The sequence below is a fragment of the Tenrec ecaudatus genome, chromosome 8 (genome assembly GCF_050624435.1).
Source record: "Tenrec ecaudatus isolate mTenEca1 chromosome 8, mTenEca1.hap1, whole genome shotgun sequence".
NCBI lineage: Eukaryota > Metazoa > Chordata > Mammalia > Afrosoricida > Tenrecidae > Tenrec > Tenrec ecaudatus.
This window is the reverse complement of record NC_134537.1, coordinates 53,881,419-53,896,049: the sequence shown is the minus strand read 5'-3', so window position 1 is coordinate 53,896,049 and position 14,631 is coordinate 53,881,419. Positions and strand designations below refer to the sequence as shown.

Genomic DNA, 14,631 nt, shown 5'->3' with positions numbered 1-14,631 from the left:
TAATTGATGTTATTTACCTTGGAATGATCTATCATGAATGTAAATTATTCTTTTTTTCTCCTCTGCAAAGTAAGGAAAGAAGCAGGTAGCATCTACTTGCCCCAGTCAGTCCTATGTTGCCCTCCCTGAGATACCTGTCATCTGTCTGTTCTTTAAGGTGGTGCCTAAGTTGAGTAATTACTAGGGCATGAATTGCAGTTGCTAGAACTTAGGAGTTTGGGATCATCCAAACCAAAGGTTCTCATGCTTCTGTCAAGAAAACTGAGGCAACTAGTGTTTCACTTACAATCAGCAAAGAAGTACCAGAGTCAACTAAAAACAAGTGCTCTTAATTCTCAGGCAATGGTGTTTTCCATAACATTGTTCTTCTTGATTAGCAATGCAATTGCAATTTTTATATTACAAATCCTATTTTTGATTGTTTCTATATATCAAAGGGTGTTTTATCTACTTCTCCAAAGTATTTTGACATCCAGTGTATTTAAGTTTCTCCCCCTCTTGCCTCCTCCTCATCATCATCACAGCCTCACCAATATTATGCCTCTCAACCAGCAGAGAGTACACATATGCAAAGTAATTAGTCAACCAAGAATTAATCTTGGAGTGAGCTCAATACTCAAAGGACATATTTCAATAACTCCTTTCATAAAAGGAGAATAGTAGCAAATGAGACTAACCACTTCAATAGGCTTCTTGCTAATCACTTACATTAACTGAATAGTCTCTAATAATAGCCAGTATGAATAAAATAATTGAAAAGGAAGAAGAGAGAATAAGATTAATGTGGTGGCAAATTGAGGAAAAAGAAAAGACGTAAAAGAGTACAGTTTTAAATAGTATAAATGTTATCAAAGTTAACTGAAAAAAAATTAAATTAATTTGACCATAACCAAGAAACCAAAATCTTCATAACTGGATCAATAGATAACATTATGAGAAATGGAGAAGAGATTGGAGTTTTCAGGGATTTCAACTTGCTAGGATCCACAGTCAATGATCACAGAAGTAGCAATCAAGAGATTAAATGATGCCTTGTATTCGGTAAACCTGATGGACAAGACTCTTTTAAAGTGTTGAAATCAAGGACATTATTTGAGGGTTAATATTTTGCATACCTTGAAAAAATCAATCATGAATGTAAATTATTATTTTTTTCTCCTCTCTAAAGCTGGGTCAGAGCATTTTCAATTATCTCAAATGCATGTGAAAATGGGCATTGAATAAAAAAGGCCAAAGAAGGAATGATGTATGTGAATCATGGTGCTGACAAAGAATATTGAAAGTACTATGGATGCCAAGAGAACGTACTGCTGTGGAAGAAGTACAGACAGAGTGCTCCTTGGCAGCAAGGATAATCAAAATGTTATCTTCCTCTCTCTGCACATGCTGACAGGAGAGGCCAGTCCCTGGAGAAGGACGTCATGCTTGGTAAAGTAGAGGGGCAGTGAACAAGAGGAAGCCCTTGACAAGATGGATGGACATACAATGTATTTTCACAGTGGCTTCACCAATCGGTTCAAACATAAGAACAAGCCCACAAGATGACGCAGTGAAGGTTTTTGTCTGTTGTACACGGGGTCACTCTGGTCACAACTGACTCAACAGCACCTAACAACAGAAACAACCTGCATGACTTGATTCAAAGAGAATAGTGAAACTTTTTCTAGATTTCATCTGATCATGGGGGGCAAGTTATGATAAACAACTTCTATGACCAGTCCAGAAAAGGAGCCCAGTCTACAAAGAGAATTGAGGTGAAATGAGGATGTAGAAAGCAAAAAGAGCCTAAAACATGACATGACTTAGTATATATTCCATTGCAATGGTAAAGAATCAATTTTCAAGATAATATTAAACCTATCTTCTATATCCTTTCTGTTTACTCTTTCTATCAAAGGTATTGTTTTTTGTTTTAAAAAAATGGTTTACTCTTTTAGAAAGCAATAGTGAAAATGTTCACTATTGTTTTAGGTTCATATGTTTGTCTCAAAATTCTGTCAGCTTTCACTTCATGTGTTTTGAAGATTGTTATTCAATATGTAAATATTTAGAATGATTATGGCCACTTGATTTATTGACACATTTATCACTATGAAATGTACTTTATTTCTGGTAATACATTTTGAAATTAGGCTACAAAATGGGTCTCTGTAAATTTAAATGAATTCAATTCATGCAAACTATAAGGTTAGGTTTTTTTTTCACCATGGCATGATATTAGAATTCAGTAACAGAATATCTGAAAAATATCTAAATATCTTCAAATTAAATAGCACATGTCAAAATAATTAATAGACTTTTTATAAATTTTAAAGTGCATGAATCATACGTTGGTGAAATCATTTTAAAATAAATCAATTTAATTTTTTTGAAAGAAAAAATGTTTTAAGTGTTTTGAACTGGATGAAAACAACAATCCAACATTTCAAAAATGGTAAGTAGACCCTGTTTATAGATTCCAATTTTTGGAAGAGGAGCCCTACTGGCACTGGCTTATGTTGGGCTATTAAACACAAACCACCAGCTCTTCCTCAGAAGAAAGGTGAGACGTTCTGCGCCCATACAGTCATGGAGCTGTTCTTCTCTGTCTTATTGGGCCCCTGTAGGGATGATACACCTAGCACTAAAGTCTTATATTAGAAGTGAAGCTTTTGTTAAGTGCCTTCAAATCCAATTTGACCTACAGCAACTTATGTGCAACAGAACGAAACACTGCCCAGTCCTGTGCTTTCCTCCAAATTGTTCCTATGCCTGAGCCTATGGTTGCAGCCACAACAATCCATCTTTTTGATAGACTTCTTTTTCAATGGCCCTCCACTTTATCAAGTAAGATGTCCTTCTCCAGGAGCACTCTGATCCTACTTCCTAAAAGACAGCTTTATTTGGCCTTTTGGCACTCAATACTACGTTCAATATTCTTCACCATCATTCAAATGCATTGATTCTTCTTTGTTCTTCCTTATTCAATGTCCAACTTTCACATACAGATGAGGCAATTGGGTGTACCATGATTAGGCACACCTTAGTCCTCAAAGTAACATGCTTGTTTTTTCAATACTCTAAAGAGGTTTATGCAGCATTTATCCTGGTTTTCCCTATTGGTCCAGTTGTGAGGATTTGGGTCTTCTTTACAAAGCTTGTCATATGAGTATTTCATGTTGTTAATAAGCCTTCCTCCAATCCTGAGGCCACATTCTTCCTCATACAGTCCAGCTGCTCTGATGACTCGGCATACAGATTGTGCAAGAATGGTGAGAGGATACCATGCTGTCACACACCGTTCTGTATCTTAAACCGTGCAGTACCCTTGTTCTTTTTTCACAACTGCCTTTAGAGAACAATTAAGTGTTCTAGAATTCCCATTCTTCTCAAGGTTATCCATAGTTTGTTAGGATCCACACAGGCAAATGCCGTGGCACAGTCAATAAAACACAAGTAAACATCTTTCTGGTATTCTCTGCTTTGAGAGTTACAGAAAAGAAAGCACGTCTCAACTCAATACCTTAACATTCCACCTTAATAAACTAGAAAGTAATTCTCACTGTCCGGGATTCTAATGAGGATTCTGGTTGCTTTTTTTTTAAGACTGATTTGTTCGTTCTTCTGGCAGTGCACAGTGTATTAACTATCTTTGTTGGCATCACCATCCTGATGCATCAATAATTCAAAATCTACCGCAGCCATACATCAACAGGGAACATGCAGGATTTCAAAGCAGATTCAGAAGAAAATGTGAAACAAATGGCATCATTGTTCATGTTGAATTAATCTTAGTCTAAAGGAGTAGGAATACTAAAAAGATGCTTTCCTGTGCATTATCAATTACAGAAAAACAATAATGAGAGTGGATTATCAGAAATTATGGAAATATTATGAGGAATGGAAATTCCAAATCACTTCATTATGCTCATGTGAATCATTCACACAAAATTAAAGCAGTTGTACTAATAAAACAGAGGGCTATTGAGGGGTCCCATTCTGCAGTGTTCAAAAGTGGAAGGGTATGACATGTATGAAAGGATTATAAACTTTCACACTTATTCAATCTGTATGTTCAACAGAATCTAAGGATTTGGCCTATATAAAGAAAAATGAAGCATTGGGAATAAAGGAGGACTTATTGTTAAACTGCAGATGATGCAATCCCCTTGCTTGCCAAAAATAAAGACAAGTTGAAGCACTACTGATGAAGGTCTAAAACTTCAGTTTTCAGTGTAAATTATATCTGAAGTTGAAGAAAAGGAAATTCTTAACAACTAGACCAGTTAACACTATCATAATAAATGAGGAATAAATTAAAATTTCCAATGATTTCATACTAGTTGGACCAACAATCAACATCTATGAACAGAGTGCATAAGAAATCAGATGACATTTGAGAAAATCTATAATAAAATATCTTTTTAATGTATTATGCAGTACTTATTATTCTACAATATGAACATTCTATTCTTACTGTAGTACACCTCATTGACTGTAAAAGATCTTTTTAAAATTTGAAAGAGAAAAAATGTCCCTTTGATGACTAAGGTGCACTGGACTGAGACTCCATGACCTTCCCAATCACTTCATAAGCATTCGAAAGGTGGACAATAGGGTAGGCAGGAGGGAAGACAGAATAGCAATTGTTGCATTCAAATTGTAGTTCTGACCAAGAAATTTAGGAACAGGCCCACTGGAATAACAGGATCAGAATATAGGATCAATAGAAAGACATAGTTAAGGTGAGATCATTGGTTTCTAGAATTATAAAGAAAAGAACTGGAAAGTATGTCTGAAGTATACGTAAATCAAAAATCCCATTTCCATCAAGCAGATTCTGACTTAGAGTGAGCCTATCTCCAGTAGTATTGCTCCTTCGGGTTTCTGAGACTATAAATCTTTATATGAATGACAGCTGCATCTTTTTTTCCTGAAGAGCAGCTAGAGGGCTGGAACCACCAGCCTTGTGGTTAGCAGCCCAATGGTATCGAATTAATTTTAAAGGAGGTCTGGTAGCTCAGTGGTTCAAGCTCACTAAGTAGCTCTGAGGAGGAAGATGTGGCTGTCTGCTTGCATGAAGATGTCCTCCTGGAACCAAGATCAGTTCGCCTCTGTATGGTACAGGGTTCCTATAAATCATAATGGACTCCACAACAATAGGCAATCACTCTCTCATTCACTGCCTTCAAGTCAAATCTGGTTTACAACATATATATTATAATTCAATATATAATATAATATAAATATGTTTAAATATAAATCATATAATTGAACATATTGTGATTAAATTATAAAATATTCTAATAATTATAATTTATTATAATTGTATGGTCTATATAATTACAATATGTCATGATAAATTAAATACAAATAATATAAAATCAAAACAGTACAATGTAATATAATAATCATATATATGCTTACTAAAATGTTCTGTGAAAAAATTAATTTACATCTAGGTAGATATGTGGTGGCACAATGGTCGAGCCCTCAGCTGGTACCTGAAAAGATGGCAGTTAAAACACACCCAACGATTTGAGTGAGAAAACACTAGTGATCTGATCCCACAAAAAGCCTAGAAATCCCTGGGGCAGTCCTACTCTGCCACATGGACTCACCATCAATTGAAAGCCAAGTCAACAGTGTCTAACAAAAATAGATACCTTACTATGTGTCGCCATATCACTAAATAATTTAGTAAATCCCTGATATAATGAATTTTAATTTGACAAAAGCTTATAATTTATTCTGCTTAGTTTTCTAATAGCACTCCTCCTTCCCCCACCACAAACCTGGGGATAACCTGAATGTCCATCAATAAAGGAAGGATTGAATGGTACTTTATACTGTGATTAGATCTTTGAGTATTATCTGAAATTATTTTCAGGATTTAATGAAATGAGCAATTAAAATCTGGTGATCCTCTGGGATAAGCATTGGGCTACTAACCACAATGTCAGAGTTTCAAACCCACCAACCAATACAAAGCATAAAGACAAGGCTGTCTGTTTCCATGAAGACTTTCAGTCTCAGAACGGCTTTATGAGTAGACTCAGACTCTACTGATGGCAGTGAATTTGGCAGTGGGTCTAAATTTAAGATGCATGCATACTCACTACTTTGAATAAAATGTAGCATTTGGGTCTAAAGAACTGACAAAGCTCATATCCGTGTTTAAGTCCTGAAATGTGTGCTTTAAAATACAATTATTGAGGCATAATGTAACAAATTATGTCTAGGACAAAAGTACACAAATTCTAACATATTTCCTGCCATTAGGCAGGTCATTTATTCCATCTGGATTAAAGCTTCCTAAACCAAAATTAAGGATATTTCCTTTTAGGCCTAAGATGCTAAATATTACTCTATAATTACATCTCAATTCTTGAGTCACTGAAATATGCAATGGGAAAACAGAATAGACCTTTCACAATTATCAAGGGATAACTCTCATTTTTCAGAATTAATACTTAATCTCACTCCCAGCCTCAACTGGAGATAGGTAGTTCAGTTATCTGGATTTTTATAAAAATCATATATAATTTGTCTACTCTTTTTTGTAGGGTAATTCTAAAATTCAATGATTTCTGGAAATTCTTTCCAGAATTGGAAATTTGCTGACAAATTGTAATTTAAGATGGGTAAGTAATAAATTTGTTATTAATGCTGGGGCAACTAGATCCTTCTTGATTGGACTCCAGGATGGTAATGCAAGTACACAGAAAGCCAACATTTATCTAGTGCTAGTACATTTTTCATATATATGGTTTATATTATAATCTTTTACTTTTATTAATTATATATGTATTAGCACAAACTTGGGAGAAAGAATCAATTTTCAACTCCATAAAGAGTCACAGTCTCAGAGACTCACAGGGGGAGTTCTATCCTCTCCTATAGGGTGGCTATGAGCCAGAAGCAACTTGACGGAAGTGTGGATGAAGCATATTATTTACAAGGAAGCTTCAAAGAGTTCATGAGCAGGTAGAATTAAAAGGTAATGGTGGAATTTTTTCACAAACTTTTTAAAGCCCCATTTTAAAATTTAATTGTACATGTGTATATATACATATACAATTTCATCCTTACCACAATTTAATCCTTACAATATTCCTTTGAAGTCAAGATTGTATACCCTTCATTTTCAGGACAAGAAAATTTAAGACCAGCAAAACTACTACTTAGAAAAGTAGATATCCTCAAAAATTCTTATCTTTGTAATATACCACAAAATAACGTTTTAAAGTAAAAACCCATGCTAAATTCTGAATATCAGCATGATATCTCACTTAAGCCCTAGGGACTTTTAATGCTTTAAAAATAACAATTAATTTTTTAACCTACACTTTAAATAAATATTTTTTGTAATATTCAAGGATGTGAATTGGGTGATGGACGGGACTATCAAGTAGACTTTTCAAGTGTCTATCAAGGCAAAAATGTTGAGAACTTGAGGTAGACCTTAAATTTAGTGTTATAATTAGCTTCAACATTGCATAACTTAAAATAACTTTTCCTGACACCTGTCTTTTAAAAAACCCCAAAGAGAATGTTAAAAAATTTAATGAATAATTACACATTGCCTCTGAAAGGTGACTATCTCTCTACCAATCATCTTAGAACATTTTTACCAACGTCATCAATTTCTTTACTCAAATGCTTTGACAAGTGTGACAAGCATGCACAGTGAATTCTGACTTTGATAGCATTCCCAACTAAATGCTGTTTTGTAAAATTTCAATTATTCAATACTGACATTTACATTTTTACCAAACTGACACTTTTAGCCCATCCTTTGTAGTTAGTGGTGAACACTTACTTCCTTGAGTTTCCTCATCTTGCCAGGTCTTCTGGGAACTATGTGAAAATAACTGCAAAGGAAAAAAAGGAGTATATATTAGAAGTTTCCAAAAGAACGTTCAGCCCTCTTTACAGATGACTTCTTTACAGCATTAATATACGAGCCCGCAGAAATTAAAAAGTAAAATTAAAAGCACTGTAAATGCTAGAATGTAAATCAAAATACACCCATCGCCCGCTTATCAACTAACTAAATGACCCATCCCCCTTATCAACTTACTAAATGAAGTACACATTTAATACAGCTCTTCTAAAGTGTTTGTAGAAGTTGGGGGGAAATCGTGACCTGATAGGACTCATCCGTCTGGAACTCCTGCTGCCAGACCAGAAAATTGGGAGCCTGACAGCCCCCAAATCAGAGCACATCACAATCATAATTTTAAAAAAGGGTGAAATATATATTATTGGTTTAAACTCAAACCAAAGTCTGGTTGCTCAGCTCCAAGGAGCAAATAGGCGGGAGTCCCTTAACATAAATCAGCATAAGAAGAAACCTAGCTAAGGAACGCCAGAACTCAGCCACTGGGCCTGGCAGCTTTTTGCATAACAAAGACTCACTGTAGCAAGAGTCAGCTTCAAACAGCAAGGAGCTGCAGCCCAGTGAGTGAGGGAGAGAATTTCATTTGATTTGATTCTAGCTGGCCATGGGGGTAAAAATAAAATCTTCTGATCTAGTAAGCACCAGCAGACTAGATAGGACAATAAGCCCAGCTTCCCTCTCAGTGATTCTACACATAGATGAGGAGACCCTGCCTGTCCTGGATCCCTAGACGGGGCTGAGGAAACACCCCAGTTCCTCTCCTCCACTCCTGCAGCAGTGCTACATACAGCACAAGGCAGGTACACCATGGAACACCAGCACTCAATTGATGCCTGACCACTGGTGCAATCTTGCCTTTGAAGTAATCTCACACAGGATCTGTGGAACCCTACATCAAATAGGTACACTACCTTGAGGAAGAGTTGGAATTCCCCAGCCTCACAGACATGTGATCAAATCTCAGTTATCTCCTTACCTACTTCTCTATTTCTTCTCTTTCTATTCACAAGCCCTTCTATCTTTCCCACCACAATCAGTTTCAATCAGCTGAGGGACGTATTGGGTTTTTTTCCTCTTTTTTTCTTTTTCCCTCTTTTTTTTTCCTTTTTCTCTCTTTCTCCTATTCTCTCCCACTCTCTCCTATCATATGCCACTATTGGCTTCCAGGTCACTACCCTCAGCTTAGGGCAAATCAACCCAAAGAGCAGGAGAAACTCCAGCCTGCCCTCCGTGGGAGTGCTGTACACCACACAAGGCAGCTGGGACAAACACCTACACCATGCTGTGCTGATGAGGAAACCTCTGTCAGACCTCTAAGGTGATCTCGTCATCAAGGGCAATTCTGCCCAGGACCTCTGAGTCCCAGCATTGAAGGGGCACACCAACCTGCCATTGTAGGGCAGGGTCTAAACCCCTCTGGTCCCAAATCCAAGCAATCAGGGATTAGCTATCTCTTTATTCTTTAATTCTGCCTTCTCTCTCTCCTCCCTATTTACCATCACAGCCAATATTAATAAACACAGTTGGGCTTTTTCCCATTTCTCTTTAGTCTCTCTTTTTTCTTTCCTCCTTCTGTCTGTTATCTTTGCTTCTCTCTCTGTAGGATTCTCTCTGCTCCCTCTCATTCCTTTCACATTCTACTGCTGGTTCCCAGACCCTACACTGCCCTACTGTCCCAGAAGGCAGACTGACCCCGAAGACAGTGCTGCACACAGCAGAGCACAGGGTCAGCTATTTCTTTAACTATTTTTAAAATTCCCTCTCCTCCTTCCTTTTCTCTACTCTCTTTTTTCTCTCATGTGTTCTTCTTTCACATTTTCTTCTTTTCTCCTCTTCTAGCTCTTCTCTATTTTCTACCACAGCCTCAGCAGATTTAATTCTCCTTTTTAGTTTTCTTTTCTTTTTTGCTGTTTTCACTTTTTTTTAATCTGTGCATTTTAGTTGTGTGCATGTGAGTGGTTGTCAGTTTGCTTGGCATTACTGATCCAGTCTGTAGTCCCCTTTCTCTCTTTTTCCTCACCTATCACCTATCACTCTCTTTCCTGTTACAAGCCACTAGCGGCCTCCAGGTCACTCCCCTCTGCCTGGGAAACCCTGAAGTCCAAACTGGAGAAGCTCCCACCCACATTTATTGGCTTGGACAATTCACACCGGTCCCCTTCCACACAACAAGCAGCAGGGGGTTCTTCCCTACAAAAAGTGGTGATATCCCCAGCCTAAATCCTAAGGTCCTACAAGTGACTGGGGGAAATGCCTGACCACCACTTGTGGGGATCCACGCAACTCTGGGAACATCTACCCAACCTCCAAGGCGATCTCTCTGTCTACGGTAATTCCCCTTCAAGCTACAGAGCTCTACACCAAGGAAGGTATACCCGCACAACCTCAGCACTACAGTTGCAGAGAAAACACCACAGGCCAGCCGAGGTGCTCCAAGAACTGTGAAGCCTACTTAGAGATCAACCAGGGAAGTGACAGCCTCGTGGACCCACAACAACCTGACCAGTGTCACATGAGAGGAATATCCAACACACATTCCAAGTAACGGAATACTAGATGGCTAGGATAAGAGTGAAACTATAGGAAGATATAGCAATAGCCTGACCCCTCAGAACAGCTACCAGCAGGTAGTTCATTGAAACACTCATATGAACACCCTAAGAGAGAGCCCAGGGTTCATTGACTCAGGAAGATGGCTCCAGGCTCCTCTGAAACAGCACATAAACCACAACCAGTTCTAACAGCTTCAACGAAGAAGGAGAAACAAAAGACAATGTCGGAAGAAATCATGAACCTAATGATGGGCTCAACAATTATAGTTGGTGACTTTAATGTACCACTCTCTGAAAAAGACAGACACTGGGAAAGAAATTCAACAAGGAGGCTACAGATGTAAATACCACAATTGGACGACTTGACTTGATAGATACTTTCAGAGGTTTCCACCCACATACAAAAAATTTACATTATTTTCAACACCACAAGGCACATATTTAAAAACAGACCACATGCTGGGACACAATTTGAATGTGAGTGATTTCAAGCACACAGAGGTTATACAGACACCGCTCTCCAATCATTGTGCCATAAAGCTGGAAATTAACATTAGGACAATAAAGAAAACAATGGTAAACAATTGGAGGATGAACAATTTCCTATTGCAAATGGAGTGGGTATTTCCCCAGATCAGAGATGAAATCAGGAAACGTCTAGAAACCAATGAGAATGAAAATACGACGTGCCAAAACCTGTGGGATACAGCAAAGGCATTTAGCAGAGGAAGGCTGATAGCAATAAATGCACACATTAAAAAAGAAGAGAGACTCGTGGATGATATAGTGACACAAAACTTACACCAATTAGAGCAGAGTCAACAGAACAACCTCACTAATAGCAAGAGGATAGATATAATAAAAATCAGAGCCAAGATATGGGAGAGGGAAAACAAGAAAACTATGGGAAAATTAATGCCGCTAAAAGTTGGTTCTTTGAAAGAATTAACAGAATTGATAGACCTCGGGCAAACCTAACCAAAGAAAGGAAGGAACAAACAACATTTGCAAGGATGAGAGATGAAACAGGGGACATTGCAACGGACCCTAATGAAATCAAAGGATAATTACGCAGTACTAAGAAGGTCTATATTATAGCGAATTCAACAATTTGGAAGACAGGGACAAATATGTGGAAACACAATCCCTACCTAGACTATCCCAGATGGATGTCAAGAATCTCAATAAACCCATAGCAATGGAAGCAATAGACAACGTAATCAAGGGATTACCAACAAAAAAATCCCCTGGGCCAGATGGCTTCACAGGAGAATTCTACCAAGCATTCAGGGAAGAACTGACACCAATCCTATACAAACTCTTCCAGAACATATAAAAAGACAGAAAACTCCCACACTCTTTCTCTGAAGCTAGTATAACTTTGATACCTAAAGCAGGCAAAGATTCCACAAGAATCGAGAACTATAAATCAATATCTCTAATGATCATCGATGCAAAAATCCTTAACAAAATACTGGCCAAAAGAATACAAAAGCATATTTTTAAAATAATTCAACATGAACAAGTGGGATTCAGACCAGGGATGGAGGGATGGTTTAACATACGAAAGACCATCAGCATTATTCACCACATTGGCAGGAAAAATGATAAGAACCACATGATTATATCGATAGACGTGGAAAAGCATTCGACAACATCCAACATGCATTCCTGTTTCAGACAAATAAGAAGATAGGAATAGAAGGAAAAATCCTCAATATAATACAGGCCATATATGAAAAACCAACAACTAATGTGGTAGTTTACAGAGAAAAGATGAAAACAATTCCACTGAAAAAGGGGCAAAGACAAGGTTGCCCTTTGTCCCCACTCCTATTTAACATCATACTGAAGGTCCTAGCTAACAACATAAGACAAAGGAAAGATATTAAAAGTATTCAGCTGGGGAAGGAAGAGGCAAAATTATCCTTATTCACAGACAATATGATGCTATATATTGAAGATCCCTTAAACTCCACAAGCGGAATGTTGGAAGCAATGGAGGAATATGGCAGAGTGACAGAATACAAAATCAACAAACAGAAGTCTATTGGACTGCTCTACACATCAGACAAGACCACAGAAGAGACCATTTAAAAAGGTAGTACCCTTTACAATAGCCAAGCACAAATTGAAATACCTAGGGATATACCTGACTAAAAAAATGAAAGATTTGTATGAGTAAAATTATAAAACACTACTTGAAGAAATCAAGAGTGACCTCACAAATGGAAGAATATCCCATGCTCGTTGATTGGCAGACTGAATGTAGAAAAGATGTCAGTTCTACCCAAGGCACTATATAAGTTCAATGCTATCCTGATAGGAATACATTCTTCAAATAATTGGAAAAACAGATTACAATTTCATATGAAGAAGGAAGAAGCCCAGAATTAGCAGAGAACTCCTCAAGAAGAAGGACACAGTAGGAGGGCTTGCTCTACCTGATTTTAGCACGTACTATATGGCCACAGTAGTCAGAACAGTGTGGTACTGGCATAATGACAGCTATTCAGACCAATAGAAAAGAACTGAAGACCCAGAAACAAAAAACAGCAGCATACAGGCAAAGGACCCAAAAATATTAAATGGGAAGCAGATGCCACCTTCAAAAAATGGTGCTGGAAAAATGGATATCTACCTGAAAAAATAAAATGAAGCAAGACTCTTACCTCACTCCATGCACAAGAATAAACTCAAGGTGGATCACAGACCTTCAGATAAAACCCCAAACAATTAGGGCCATTAATGAGGGAATTGGGACAAACCTGAAAACCTTGGCACAGGGAATACATGTAGGCTATCAGAAATAGGGAAGGATACAAATACAGAGGAGTCACAAATAGACAAGTGGAATATAGTGAAGATAAGATGCCTGTGAACATTGAAAGAATTCACCAAGGGAGTAATAAGAGAGCCCACCAACTGGGAAAAACTCTTTAGCATGACACATCAGACAAAGACATTATTACTAAAATCTACAATACTTTGAAAACTTACAATAAGAGAAAAACTAACTGCCCACTGAGGAGGTGGGCAAAGGACCTGAAGAGGAGTTTCACAGAATCTGAAATCCGAATGACCAATAAACATGAGAAAATGTTCCCGATCATTAGCCATAAGAGAAATTCAAATCAAAACAATTTTGAGATACCACCTAACACCCTCAAAGATAGCCCATTTCAAAAAACCAGAGAGCAACAAATGTTGGAGGGGATGTGGTGAGATAGGAACTCTCATCCACTGCTGGTGTACCAGTAGGTATGTACAGCCACTATGGAAATCGACTTGGTGATTTCTCAAACAGATGGAAATTGAGTTACCAGACGACCCAGCAATCCACCTACTGGGCATATACCCAGAAGAGGCAAGAAACAAACCACGGTCAGACATCTGTGCTCCAATGTTCACAATTGCAAGGAGTTGGAAACAACCCAAATTCCCATCAACAGATAAATGGATTAAAAAACTGTGGTACATACATACAATGGAGTACTATCCATCCCTAAAACACAGTGATGAACACATGAAGCATATCGTCACATGGGAAGAACTGGAGGAAGTTATGCTTACTGAAGTAAGCCAAGCATAAAAGGACAAATATAACATGAGTCCACAGAGGTAAGTTTTATATATATATATATATATATATATATATATATATATATATATATATATATATATATATATATATATATGAGAACAGAAAGGTAAGTGCAAAAGGGACACAAGGAAAAAGCTACTGTATACAACACTCCAGGGGTGAGGTCCAGGTAGTATGGCAGGGACCAGACCAAATCCAGGAATACATATGGTAGCCAACTAAAAAGGCGATGGAATGAACAAAGGGGAAAGAAAAAAAAAAAGAAAGATGTGTGGTGGGGGAATAGGGCACTGACCCACCCAAGGGGAGGGTATTTTTTGTGTCTCCACAGGGAAAGGACGACCAGATATAAAGCCAGTGCCAGATGAATGCAGTGCGCCAGCAAGGAGTGGGGAGCCAGTGGAGGGGCCTGAGAGCTCAGCCCCAATACCAGCTACGTGGACAACCACCTCTCACCCCAGAAGAATTTACTTGAGAGTATGGCACTGAAGCTGCAGCTAGGGAGAGGGGTATGACTGATCAGAGCAAATGGGAGCAAATGAAGGGGGAGGAAGAGAGAGTGGAGCACATCCTGGCCCATCAGGCCTGGAGGA

At 37.9% G+C, this 14,631-nt stretch overlaps 1 protein-coding gene across 1 annotated transcript in view; it reads right to left on the bottom strand.

Moving 5' to 3' along the window:
• The window catches only part of DCDC2C (doublecortin domain containing 2C), a 111,980-nt gene that overhangs the window by 69,644 nt on the left and 27,705 nt on the right, over positions 1–14,631 (bottom strand). The window contains exon 2 of the mRNA XM_075557177.1: positions 7,802–7,853. Within this exon, the coding sequence (XP_075413292.1) occupies positions 7,802–7,853 (52 nt within the window). The remainder of the gene's footprint in view (positions 1–7,801; positions 7,854–14,631) is intronic.